We start from the raw sequence: 14,583 nt of genomic DNA on the forward strand, positions 1-14,583 counted from the left end.
CACCTTTTTCGACAGTTCTTAGGTGACCTGAAAGTAAAGGGGGTTGCAAAAAAGTTTTAACCTGTCAACCACCCTTAAAAATGAGCTTGAACACGAAGCACTTCTGGACACAGGGGCAGATGTCACCCTAATGTCCTCTTCGCTTTTCAACAAACTACAGGAAATGGTGCGTCAATCCAACAGGTACTTGTCCCCTTCAACCCTGCTCACTGGAGATTCAGCCGTACTCATCCACAGGTGAAACTGTGACCGCAAAGGCGGCGATCCACTTCACCATCGGGTCTATGAGCCTCGTTCATCCAGTGTACGTGTCTCGTCTAGGGTCCATTCCTCTTCTAATCGGTCAGGACCTCCTTAACCGCTTAGAGCCACTGCTTGATTACAAATGTTCGAAACGCTGGGCACAGGTGAGGAGGCCTCTTCCTTTGACCCCTTCCCAGGTCGCTGAAGCTCAGCATTACAAGCTTGACGCTAACCCCCTCACACTTGTCAGTCTACCGAATCGGCCTCAGACAGGTGACAAAAGCAGGAAGTCGGACACCGATGACGCAACCATATGGCCTCAGGGAGAGCCCTTGACTCAACGAGACAACTTCTTATGCTCAATGAAAAACTCCTCTGCAATGAACACGTTCTGCCTACAGATCATGAATGGCATCAAATTGGAGAAAACTAACGTTGACAACGCCGCTTTAGCCCTCTGGGTGGATAAATCAGCCATCAGCAAAGAACTGTACGAGTCACTGACACGTCACAGCCCTAACTTTCCTCTTGTGAAAAAGCGTTTCCGCTTCCCTTCAGACCCCACGACACAGTCAACCCTGACTGCTGAGGGGGTCTGCGCTTTAAAGGTTCAGGAACCTGAAAAGCTTAATCCATCTTTTCTTAATCGTCCAAGACCTGCCAAGCCCGGTCTATGTCGGTTGTGACATACTGACTAGACTGGATGTGCAGTTGGACATCATTAACAACATCTTGTGGTCCCTGACAGGTGTCCAAGACAATGACACTGTCTGTGACCCAGAAAACATAAAGTCGGGACAGACTATCCCAGAAGCCTGCCAGGTGGCTAGCAGTCGTCACATGGTGGTCCCGACCAGAACCAAAGATGTCGCTGTAGAAGTGTATATTCAACCTGGCCAACGCTTGAATCATTTACAGGCATTCTTTCAATCTTTCCCTTTGGTCATTGAACTGGGGCTGTCTCTTGAAGCCACACCCTTACTAAACCTACATTCTAGGTCAGCCTACCTGCTGGTACAAAAAAGTACCACAGCGGACATTCTCATCCCAAAATCCACTTCGCTAGGTTGGATGATCAGCACAAGGTTTCATGACTTTGAGCTAAGGATTCCTGTGATAGGGCCTATGCACCCTGCCTTGCCCCAAGATCAAGCAGTAACCGGTGTGATGTTCCCTAAGCCCCCAAGAGCTATAGCCCTCTTCTCGGCCGTGGGACCTACTGCAGACACTGCCTGTCGTGTTGACCTTGCTAAACGGGATGAAATGGTAATACAAACTGTCACCGTCCTCTCTCTTGACTTGTCACAAAGAACAACTTCTCCGCCATTCTCAAACAGCTTCAGGGAGAGCCCGAAGGCCGAACCAGACTCTATTGGGGATCCAAATGAAGTGTTCACAGCTCAGGTTGAGCAGGTGGTGGCACATGTAGATGCCGTAACCTGTGCAGATGAACGCGATAAACTCCGCAATGTACTTAAGTATAAAGCGTCCTTTGCAAAGGATTCCCTCTACTGTGGTCTTACCACCATTCACTCGGTGCGTATCCCAACCCCACCTAATGCCCTGCCAACCTTTGTATGACAGTACAAAATCCCACTAGCCTCCTATGAACCGGTACAGGCAATCATAGATGACCTATTAGAAAAAGGCATCATCCGTCCATGCAACAGCACATACTCAGCACCCCTCTGGCTAATGCACGCCCATGACTCCCCATGCACAGGCCATAAAGGAACCAGTGCAACATGCCAAGCGCTCCAACAGGTTGCCTACTGGCCACACATGCAGGAAGATGTAGCTGACTACATCAAAGGCTGTCTTGTCTGCTGCTAGTTCCAACCATCGAACCCGCTTCAAAGAGCCCCTTTACAAAGAAGAGGCATTTCTTTCCCCCGGTCAAACTTCCAAATTGACTGGGTAGGACCCCTAACAAAGTCAACTAGGGGCAACAAGTATTTTCTTACCGTCACCTTTGCATTCACCAAATGGGTGGAAGCCCTTCCAGCCCCAAATGACACATCACAGACCACGGCCTACCTACTGATGAACCATATTTTCTTGCGGTTCTGTCTCCCAAGTCGTGTCGACTCAGATAAAGGCACACACTTCACTGCAGAGGTCACGCAGAAGCTATGGCAACTGCTGGGTGTAAAAGCCAATCTCCACATCAGCTACCACCTTCAGTCCTCTGGCCAGGTAGAAAGAGCTAATCGGACAATTGTCAGCATACTGAGAAAGTATGTGGCGCTCAACCAGAGAGATTGGGACGTGAAGCTTCCTTTAGTTCTGATGGCTATCCGAGCTACCTCCCATAAATTAACGGGAGTCTCTCCCTTTGTAATGATGTCTGGCAGACAGATGATACTCCCACTGCACCTGCTCTATCAACGAGGTGAGGCAAACATAGCTACAGCACACATCACTCGTGATTACATGGCTGACTTGAACAAACACCTCAAGGCCACTATTGCTTTCGCTCAAGAACACTTGAAGGACGCAAGTCGTACTACGACCAAAAAGTGTCCCACAGCGAACTATGGGTGGGAGACAAGGTGTGGTACTACATCTTTGCTCCACTGAACAGAAAGGACAACCAGGGAGCCAGGAAACTCGCAAGCTTCTCCCTCACTGGGCTGGTCCTTATGTAATCACAGACAAACTCTCTGCCGCGGTTTACCAGATCAAGGTTAGCAGAGGTCGGAAAGAGCCAACGTTTAAATGGGTACATAGAAACCAGATTAGACCATACAAAAACCCCATAGGACTTGTAGGGGACGCCAACGTCTCTATTTAGGTCATAAAAAGGGATAGAAACATCTAAAGCACCGAAGGTGCCAAGAGCGAGTAGGAAAAGAGAAAATCTCAGAGTTTTTTTTGTTGTTGTTGTTGTGTTGTTTGCAAATTCAAAGAAAATTGATTGTAGGTTCATCTCAAAGCCACCCAATTGAAGTACTGGACACTTCAGGGGGGTAGCCGACAGACTAAAATTGTATATCTAATCAGGTGTATTCTTCCCGCTAAGATGACCTGGCTGCTGACACTCCTGACGGCGGCTGCTGTCGTGGTCTCCCTTTTTGGATTGGGACTCTCCTCAGTCAACGCTGTCAGCCTGACCACGGTAAAATTCGCTAGGTAGCACCGTTCCCATTTATGTCAATCCAGAACAGAGAGATAGGGTTCATCATGAACCTCCCTATCATTGCTGCTGAAAACATTTACAGATTGGAGGGAGTGATGACTCACATGAGATTAATTTTGCCCAGACCCCATTCGCCTTCCAGCAGATTGCGAATAACCGAAGAAATCAGTCTAGAGATAGCTAGGTTTCTTTATTAACGGTATGCCCCTATCTTTCCTTATTCCCTTTTACCTTTACAATATTAACACCAACGTTTAACCATGAGCTGTGCCAAAACCATTTTTGCCTCCTCAACGACGACGGGGAGAACTCCCCATCAATGACCAGGGGAGCCCTTCCCCGAGGACCTGCAGGACTTCTCGAGCCAAAGGTTCCAAGTACTTTGCTCGACAACAGGGGGGGAATTGTAGGACCCCATAGGAAGTGCTCCATGTGAGTCCTCTGTGTCTGCTTTTCTGCTCACAGGAAGGGAGCAGGAGATAAGACGTTTTTATACATGAGAAGGTGTGTTTCACAACCTCAAACCCTCCTAGGGTAATTAAAACCCAGAACTTCAGGATGAAGGACCCTTTTATCCTAAATCAACGTCAAATCGACCGCAATTCGAACTGGAGGATCGGTCTCTGTTTTGGAGAGAGAGGGACTTTCAGGGATAAGGACTAAACAACAGGGCTTTTTTTGAAAGTTTGAAAAACAGTTAAGTTCGATGTTTCATCACGACTGGCTGTTCAAAGACATTCTTGCAAATGTGTAACAGTATATGCATTATTTGTATCTTGTTGTGATTATGTTTATGTGGTTTCAGAAGTGCAAAGTCTCTGTCTAATTCCTGAAATATTCTGTGTTTTAATAATACTTCCCGTCACTCAGTATCTGTATCTGTTAAAACTGTCTGCCTAAAGATTTTGGTTAAATTGGATATCAGAAAGATTAATAACAGAAAATCAACCAGATTTAATCTTCCCTGTTAGAATTCCGGCATATAAAGCAGTTAATTCGCTCAGAGCCAGAGGGTTGAATAGGAAAGAAAGACCCCCCTCCCCTTTCCTTCCGTAGATAAGGAAGGGACTGCTGTCTCTCAATCTCTTCGCACTTTTCTTTTTACTTCACTCTCTTTACTGCATCTCTCTCCTCTCTGCCCCCCTTCTTCCCCTCTTCTGATTCCTGCGTTTTGTTTCTTTTGTTCACCTTTGTTAACCCAAAGTTAGCAAGAGACGTTACTTTATATTTTGTTTTCTTACTAAAGTATTTACGTTTATTAATCTATTTTTATCGCGTGACTTTCTAAGTTTTCTACGACACGTTTTTATCTTTTATAAGTATAGTAAAACCCCTCGTGCTGCCTTTGCCTTTTTGTCCGGCTGGCAAATTGCATCAAACTCTAGTTCAGAACCGGTCAGAATTTTTGTCAACCCACAAACAACCTTTAGAGGCAAGCCACCTGAAGAGCTGAATCCAAGCCGGGACGGGAACAGACAAGCCCGCCAATCCAACTGCGCAGCTGACCCAGTCTACAGACCAGAACTCAGGTCCGCCAAACACCGGGACTAGGACCTACGAAACCTGCATCGGTACTGTAAGACGCTAGGGCGACTGTAATATCAACGGCAAAGTAAGGTTGGCCTTTTAATACAACTCCTGGTTGAAACGTGGTGTTAATTAAAGTCTGATCCGAGTTCTGTTGGCTGGCTAATTAGGGCCAGTTTAAGTCCGCCAGTAATATTATAAACCAGCCCTGTAGGTCTAAATCACTCTGGTCTTAAACTTTTTTATATCCACATTTAACCCTTTTTCACTTCTCTATTCAGTGTTGCACTATCCTGTATTCTCCTTGCTAGGTAGTCAAATAAATGTTTATAACTTTACGTCGTTGTGAGAGTCTTCCGTTCTGTAGAGAAAGTGTTGGTCCCTGATAAGGCTGTGGTACGAACTAATGCGTTCAAGACGAGACTGATAAAATTTTAAACAACAGGTAACAGGTATTAAACCTTCACCAAAGTTTAATAAACATCCTGTCTTATTTTGGTGTGGTGCCCTACTTCGAGGTAAATTAAATCCTAAATTTTAACAAGTCGAGTTATTCATATTTAATTCAGCTACTAATATATTCTAGCCATAATAAAGGTAGGCTTACTCTCCTACACCTTTACTTAAAAGCATTACTTTTCATATGCACAAACAGTGAATGAGAACAGCCTGCATCAGTTTATGATATTATCCTATCCGGTTGGCCTCATATGTTGTCTGAATTAATACAATATAACAGTTGAAGCAGTTAAAGATTCCGGACTGGACTTTCTGCGCACTGCTTGGTTGAAAGTTTTGTTAGATGTAGTTGGCTGTTGGTTGTGTAGGGGATTCAGACAATTTCTTTATTCAAAACCGTGATGAGATTAAATTTAGGTTAGCAAATATAGCCAAAACACACATTCATAAGGATACTGTTAGAGGTTACCTTTCTAAAGGCCTTGCTAAAGGGCAAAAGGACAAAGATTTTTGAACTTTCTTTGACCAGATATTTCCATCAGCTCAGAGATTTGAGAGAAAAACAAAGGCTTTCTTGTAAGAAAAACAAAACTCTTTGAAAATGCAACCAACGAAACACATTACATTTTGGGAAATATGTTTTTTAGTTTTAATGGCCAAGAGGTAGATGAGTACCCTCTGAACGCTAGGCAAGAAAGTGAACTGTAGCCCTTGGACTTACCAGCAAGCTGTCCTCCAGTCATAGGCACTACTCGGTACGGTGACCTTCAACACAACAGGACACACAAAGGTTAGTTTTGAAAATAGAGGTGAAGCTGAAAAAAGTGCCCCACCTGTCCAGTAAGTAGGTACTGTACTGTACTCCACATGCTCATACACACACACACACATTCACCCACCCTGTTTACAAGGAAGATTACGAACACTCAGATGATGTTTGTCAAATAAAAGGTTTAAAATTTTACCCTGAGATAAGATAGCAAACATGCACACGCACGCACACGCACGCACACACACACACACACACACACACACACACACACACACACACACACACACACACACACACACACACACACACACACACACACACACACACACACACACACACACACACACACACACACACACACACACACACACACACACACACACACACACACACACACACACACACACACACACACACACACACACACACACACCTTCCCTTATCAGTGTGTGCCTGTGTGTACTTGTGTGAATGTTTGTGTCTATAATGGGAGTGGAGTGTATCAAGTGTTTTGTCTACCGAGACCAGGGCAAATCTCATCATTTAGGTTAAAAGGCCAGTCTATTTACGTTCTAATGACAGGTTTCAGATAGCATGTTTTGAGTAAAAATGGAAGAAATTACTGGCTAGTCCACCTTTTTGTTCTGATCGGATGTGTTAATTTGGATAATAAACTTTATTTGTAAAGCACCTTTCATACGGATGACACTGGACTGCTGTAGTCTCTCTGAAGGTCATTGTGAATTACCAAACAGCAGCATTGGAAAATTCCATTACAGAAATTAAACTGATGAACTTTGGCTAATATGGCTTTCATAAGATAAAGGTGCAGTTACTGCCTTAAAGCTTAAATATTCATGGCCACTGGCTGGTGGCACAGTGGTTAGAACAGTCGCCCCATTTAAAGAGGCTGAAGGTCCTCAAGGCAGCGGCTGGGGGTTCGAATCCGACCTATGGCCCATGTCTCCCTCTCTCTCACCCCATTTCCTGTCTGTCCTATATAATAAAGGCTTGAAATCAATGTTAAAAAGTTCAACATACCATATTCAGATATAAAATGCAGGATTGGCTTGCTAGTTGATTGGCTATTTTGCTAATTCCGCCACATACTATGGATATATGAACGTAATAATCTATGATTCCACCATGCTTCCATGCTACTGGTTAGTTTCTGATTCAGAATGAAGTTTAAAGTCAGTCAGTCAAACTGAACTCTGCCATAGGCAGGAGACGGTCGGCTCCGACTCATCAGCGGGACCTGAGAAGCAGCAAGCCACAGCTAAAGCGGGAGACCCCCACAGTGGCTAACTGATTACTTTTTACCCGACAGCAGCCACAGTCAGATGGAGCTGCCCCAGTTACCTTCATCAGTGGGAGCTGCTGTTTGTTTCCCCGTCGAATATGATAACGTTGTTCAACACCACACGGCGAAGGTTGACTCTGACCTTTGTATCATATTCACCGGGGAAACACACACCGGCTTTTTATGACACTATACTCATGGAAGCACTATCATTTGAAGTTGACAATGTAACCCATAGTTCCACATAGCATCTAATCACAAGGATGATCTAAAATCTAGAATCGATAGCATTTCCATGGGTTCCGGATGTTAACACTGAATTTTATACATTGAATTTTGCCTGTTGAACATTATTTAACAGTGTTGAATTTGTGAACTTTGAAAAATAAGGTGAAAATGAGTTTGTGATTTATGAAAACGTGAACAGTGAACGGGCACAGTTGAGGACCTAATAGCAGCAACAACAATCAAACAACAATCAGGCAGGTTCAGTTGGTAATGAACTTTATTCAAGAAAGGGCCACCCTGGCAGCGACAAACAAACAGACGGAGGACGCCTGGACGGAGGGGCAGGAAACTTCTTTCTCCAGGGCAGTGAACAGAGGTGGCTGGAACCCATAAGCACACTGGAAAAGGGAGAGCCGGGAGGAAGGGTGTTTGGACACCATACACCGCAGAGCCGTCGCCATTTCCTGGTTCTTCCTTTCGCTTTGGCAGGTGGACTGGGGATGGAATCCAGATAACGGACTCTCTGTGGCCCCCACAAGCACGCAGAACTCAGTCCAGAACAGAGGCAAACTGGGGTCTCCTGTCAGAGACCACATCGGTTGGAAGACCGTGGAGCCGGAAGACGTGAAACAACATGAGCTCGGCGGTCTCCCTGGCTGACGGAAGCTTGGGCAGGGGCACAAAGTGAGCCATCTTGCTGAATCTATCGATAACGGTCATGATGGTGGTGTGACCACTGGACGGGGCCAGGCCCGTAACAAAGTCCAAGGAGATGTGGGACCATGGTCGATGGGGTACAGGTGGAAGCAGATGACCCGCAGGAGCTTGGTGAGAGACCTTGTCTGGTTACAGACGGGACAGGCGTTGACAAACTCTTGTGTGTCCTCCAGCAATGCCCACCAGAAATTCCGTTGCACCGCTGGATGCCAGGATGACAATTAAGTTGAGAGCTTTGTGCCCACTGGAGGACTGCAACAACAAACAGACAATCAGGTGGACAAGCGCTGGGTCCTGACTGGTTCTCCAAGGCTGCCTAGACCTTCTCCGGATGGGAGGATGGTCTTGGGGCCAGAGGCAGGCACCTCTTTCTCCAAGAACTGTCGAGAGAGGGCATCCGGTTTCATATTGCAGGACCCAGGTCGGTAGGAGAGGGAGGAGTTGAAGCGGGTGAGGAATAGAGACCAGTGAGCCTGACAGTGTTGAGCCTCTGGGCTGACTGGAGGTATTCAAGGTTCTTGTGGTCAGTCCAAACCAAGAAAGGCTTCTTCGTTCCCTCCAGCCAGTGACGCCACTCCTATGCCAACTTAACCGCCAACAGTTCTCTGTTGCTTTGGAGCTGCTTGCGGGAGTCAGGAATCAGGCCAGGTGGTAACAGCAGAGACCTTGGCAGGGTCCGTCTTAAAGTTCCCTTGACCAACGATGTATCCTAGGAAGGAGACTGAAGGGAGAGAAACTCACACTTCTCAGCTTTAACGAAGAGTGAGTATTCCAGGAGCCGAATCAGAACCGCCTGGGCGTAGTGTTCCTCTTTGGTCCGTCAATGTTGGGATTGTGCCAGCAAAGCCAGGGGTAACCCAGGATGAGGGGAAGACGAGGGGACTACAGGATGCGAAACTGGATGGTCTCATGGGGACTGCCAGAAAGAAGCTTGCACAATGGGACCGTCTGGTGAGTAACAGTCCCCAGAAAGATGGCTGTCAAGAGCATTGGCAGGAATAGGTTTAGGCAGGGGCAAAGCTGATGGGTTAGTTCCTTTTCCATAAAACAAACATCACAACCAGAGTCTATGAACGTGACAAGGATGTGAGAACCATCAGACAAAAGCAGTCGAGCATGACAAAGAGGGCGTCGGGTAGAGGAAAGTTCTGAGGCTCGACTCACCAGTATGGGTTCAGGTTGCTTCGATGGTTGCCCCGACGAGGGTAGTCTAGTCCCTGGAGGGAAACAAGCTTGGCTGGATAGCTGGCAGTCCACCTGTCCCCGTCGCTCCTCCTGACGTCTCGCCTGGATTCGTCTGTCCAGGCGGGTCGTTAGCTAAATAAGCCCATCCAGAGAAGAAGAAAGATCATGGGACACCAGCTCATCCTGGATATAGTCACTTAAGCACAGCAAGAAAGCTTCACACTTGGCTGGGGCGTTCCAATCACTCTGAAGGGCCCGGGTGCAAAAGTCGATGGCAAAGTCAGCAATGCTCTGGTTCCCCTGGCTCAACTCATCGAAACCTTGACGAACACCTTGCAGGCTCAGCAGCGAAGGTCTGAAATGTGGAACAAGCGGACGTGCGTCACTCTAATTCAGCCGCTCTCCACATCCCAGCCCTGCCAGCTGGAGCAGTCGGAACCGGAGGCAAAGCATGGGTTCCAGCCTGGGCGATGGTGATTCTCAGCTAATGGACCTGGGTGGCTAGTGCAACCAACGCTTGCTCTTAGTTAGCCACGGCGTGTCGAACCTCTGAGTTGGATGCAGTGAGCAGAGCAGTGAGGACCCAATAGCAGCACACAATCAGGCAGGTTCAATTGGTAATAAAATGTATTCAACAAAGGGGGAAAGGCGAAAGGAGAGTAGAGGCCAGGCAGGGAGTGGAGGAGCTGTTGCAGGGACTCGCCAAACAGTTCAGGATAGAGGCAAATGGAAACCAGGAGGGACTGGGCGAAGGAACAAGATGGTAAGGGGCAGGCAGGGTCGAAACTGTGTAGGCAGTCCGGAAATCCCCGTATGAGAGCTGAGAACAATCTGTCAGAGCGTGAATGTTAAGGAGAGTCTATATACTGTGTTAATTGTGATGAGAGGCAGCTGAGTGCAACAGGTGAGGTGAGGAGTGTTGAGCTGATGGGAGGGGGGGACAGGCAGGCAGGTGAGAGGAAGGAGGGGCCAGTGGAAAAGTACTGGGAGGTGAATGAGATAAAGATAGGGACAGGAAATTAGAGAATTAGTTAAATTCCGAGGCAAAACATTCAGATACACAATTTCAATGCATAAATAGTCAGTTCTAGAAATTGAATGGCTTTTTAATTTTAAAACATGTGACAGATTTACTTCTATAGCCCTGCATTGTTTTGTTTACAGTTTTGTTAGTTTTTTGTGCCAGAGCCTTCAGCTGTACTTCTCCCAGGCTCTGGAACTCCAAGCAACCACACGTTCGACAATCCGACACCATCGCAGCATTCAAAACCTCAAAACTCACCTGTACAGCTGAGTTTAGGGGCGGCCAGTAGTGGTTAGAGCAGTCGCCCCAATATATATATATATTTATTATTATTATTATTATTATTATTATTATTATTATTATTATCAGTCCATCAATCCATCCATTTTCATCTGTCTATGGTGAGCCGAGTCATGGGAACAGCAGACTAAGCAAAATATTCTAGACATCCCTCTTCCCAGCGAGGCTTTCGAGCTCTTCCTGGGGTAACAAGATATACAGTGTAATCACTCCAGCATGTTCTGGATGACCAGTTGGATATGCCTGGAAAACCTCTAACAGGAGGCGGCGATGAGGCATCCTGTCAGCTGCCCAAACCACCTCAATGTTTATATTGTTTTATTCTGATGAGGCTATTTTACACTGATCTGTTATTCTGATTAAAAATAATTCAAATGCTACAGGTAAAATTAGTGACAGTTATCCTAATGCAATCAGATGCAACAGATCATATTTTGTGGCAGCTCACTGCAGCAATATCTTAACAGCCAAGAAGGAATGAGCAGGGGATTTACAGGCAATCAGTGATTGTGTCTGTCAACCAGACAGACAGCTGGTGGAGTGAACAAATGTTCTGTCAACAATCAATTTATCAATCAAGGACATCAGGGGGATGCATGTTTTCCAATACCTCTCTGAGTTGTGTGGCATGGTGGGGTCTATGGACACCATGGCGCCGGACGAATCCAACAGGGACAGATTAGTGTTCCTGCATGAAGACAAAAACACACATTACAATTTTACTGGAAGTCACCGTCACCTGTAAGGCTCCATAAATGTGAGAGTTTTGGGGGTAGAAGGTGTAGAAATTCAGGAGAACCAAACAGGCCAGTGCCAGAACATCCATCCACATGTGCTCTTGAGCAGACCACTGAATAAAGAAGTTGTCTGGACACAAAAAAGATTTCCTCCTCCAGGATCCTCCATCATCAACTTTAATGTCTCTACTGCAATAACAAGACCAGTATTACAATGATGATGCTTTAATCAGGATTTAAGTCATGATTAAACAGCTTCTTGGAAGAATTTTTTTAATTTTTATATAAATAATTCTTGAGGAGTAAATAAAACAAGGTACAACATTACGAGGAATTAAGAGTTAACAATCATGCTAACAGCTCTGTGAGACTGGTCTGAGGCACAGCAGTGCTTTGAGCCTACAGTATTTTCATGTCAGCATGCAACTCAAATGTTTTTGGCAACCATCTGACCAGATCAGTTCTTGAAAGCAATACTTCAGTAAAAGTCTTGTAGTATCCTCTATGTACTTAAAGTGAAATTCTGGTGTAAAATCATCCCAGGGTCTTCGGTCATCAAATAAGCCAATGAGACATTTTTTTTCGCCTATGAACTATTAACATAGATTTTCCGGCGAGTCGCTAAAAGCCTGCTGCGGCTAAAACGGATAAGTTCGGGGCGGCAAGTTGAACGCATTAAAACGTATTTTTTAACCACTAACACTGCTCCAAATAACACCAAACCTCTGCAGCAGCATGAGACGAGTCCTGACACATCAACTGAAGCACCAACACCGTAGTTAGTGAACGTGGACTTTAAAAGAGTGTTTTCAAAGAATTATCTAGTGGCCCCTGTACCAGCTCCTCTTGTCGTAAAGTCCATTCAAGTCAATTACACTTGGGCACCTCGTTCTCCAAGAACTGTCGATAGAGGGCTTGAGCCTCTGGGCTGACTGGAGGTATTCAAGGTTCTTGTGATCAGTCCAAACCAAGAAAGGCTGCTTCGTTCCCTCCAGCCAGTGACGCCACTCCTATGCCAACTTAACCGCCAACAGTTCTAGGTTGCTTTGGAGCTGCTTGCGGGAGTCAAGAGCAGGCCAGGTGGTAACAGCAGAGACCTTGGCAGGGTCCAAAGTCCATTCAAGTCAATTACCAAATGCAATCCAAAAGGAAGGAGCCCATTGATGATTTATTCCAACCACGTAAACATTGTTGTTTGTAGCAGTTTGGTGAAATTTAAGTTAATAACAGATGGTAAAAGGTTTAGAATTACCCTGCAACTTGAAGTGAAGGGAGACAGAATGGTTTGTTTTTGTATCTTTCGTGGCTGAGAAAAAAAAATGAAAGCTCACAACCCAGAAACTTTTCATAGGCTGCCATTGCTGTATGATGACTGTGCTCTGATAAACCAGTGGCTTGTTGTTTTGAATCTCGACCTTGAGACGCCCTAGGCAGAGGGATTACCTTACAAAACACAATGTTTACGTGTTTTGCTGGAATAAATCATCAATGGGCTCCTTCCTTTTGGATTGTATTTAGTAATTGACTTGAATGGACTTTACTATGAGAGGAGCTGGTACCGGGGCCAGAAGGTAAGTCTTTTAAAACACTCTTTTAATAAACTCTGTGTTCACATACTACGTTGTTGGTGCTTCGGTTAATGTGTAGGGACACTTATCTGGGCTGGGTCTGTCTGACGTTCCTGCCTGTAATAGGGAAGGTTTTTGTTGCCACCGTACTCTACGGGGGAATGGTTGGGTCTATGTTTATCATAGAGTGTGGTCTTTACCTAGTTTGTAAAGTGTCCTGAGATAACTTTTGTTATGATTTGGCACTATAAATAAAATTGAATTGAATTGAACTGAAATGATCATGCTACTGCAAAGGTTTGGTGTTATTTCGAGCAGTATTAGTGGTTTAAGTATCACAAGTAATTTTCTGATATTAGTATTGGAAGCAAAAGAAAAAGTACTAAAAACTTCCCACAGGGTTCTGTCCATGGACCGATTCTATTCACCTTATATATGCTTCCATGACTTCCGGTTTGGCTGAGATGGAGTAGACACGTGTCAAGTCAAAATATGTTGATTTCTCCTGACTTGATAACAATCTCCTCGACTGTGTGAATGCATGTGAACATCACCCAATAGTCACTTCTGAACATGCTCCTACCACAGTTGACATTAGTTTTCCACAGGATACAATTCCACGTTCACCATGGAGGTTCAGTTTACACTTACTGCCGGACGATAAGTTTAAAGATTTGAAGCATGAAGCGATCAAGTCTATGCAAAACAGGAAATCTCCTGGTCCCGATGGTTTTACAGTCGAGTTCTTTAAGGCGTACTCGATGCTGTTAGCTCCCATCGTGAGAATGTTCAATGACTTCTTTACTGAAGGCAGTCTGGATTTAGAATGAATTACAGATGATGATGACAGAGATGGAGTAGACACGTGTCAAGTCAAAATATGTCGACGTATGCAACCAGACAGACAGTAAAAGACAAGGGGGCGAACGTTAGCGCCGCAGACGAAGCAGACGGCAAGATTAGCATGGCGGCTATTGCTAACCTCTGGGAAGAGCACCGTTCAGCAGCCCTCTCCGCCCTCTTTGTCGATCTCAAAGCCTCCATTTCAATGCAAAGCAAAGCTGGACCACGCCCATGCCACAGTGTCCGACCACGCTCAGAAGGCTCCCTCAAGGTAAATGCAAATTTACAAGACAAGCGTGTGCTAACGCTGGGCACCTCCTGTGCCATGCTAACAGAGAGCAATGCTTCAGAACACACCAGTGGTCTTGGTTTCAGTTTATGCGCCCACCTGGGACGATGAACAGTTTTTTACAAGGCTATTTGCAAAAATCCCAAACACTGATAGCCATCGCATTATCATAGGTGGGGACTTCAACCTGGTGCAGGATGTGACTCTCGACAGATCTTCTCCTACACAGATTACACTATCCAAATCAGC

At 45.6% G+C, this 14,583-nt stretch overlaps 1 protein-coding gene across 1 annotated transcript in view; it reads right to left on the bottom strand.

Moving 5' to 3' along the window:
* The window catches only part of pde9aa (phosphodiesterase 9aa), a gene marked incomplete at its 5' end in the record, with an annotated part of 78,828 nt that overhangs the window by 47,574 nt on the left and 16,671 nt on the right, over window positions 1-14,583 (bottom strand). Inside the window, 2 exons of the mRNA XM_083921497.1 lie at window positions 6,090-6,133; window positions 11,508-11,585. Coding sequence (XP_083777623.1) covers window positions 6,090-6,133; window positions 11,508-11,585 — 122 coding nt within the window. The remainder of the gene's footprint in view (window positions 1-6,089; window positions 6,134-11,507; window positions 11,586-14,583) is intronic.

The sequence above is a fragment of the Echiichthys vipera genome, assembly GCF_963691815.1.
Source record: "Echiichthys vipera genome assembly, chromosome: 10".
Classification (NCBI taxonomy): domain Eukaryota; kingdom Metazoa; phylum Chordata; class Actinopteri; order Perciformes; family Trachinidae; genus Echiichthys; species Echiichthys vipera.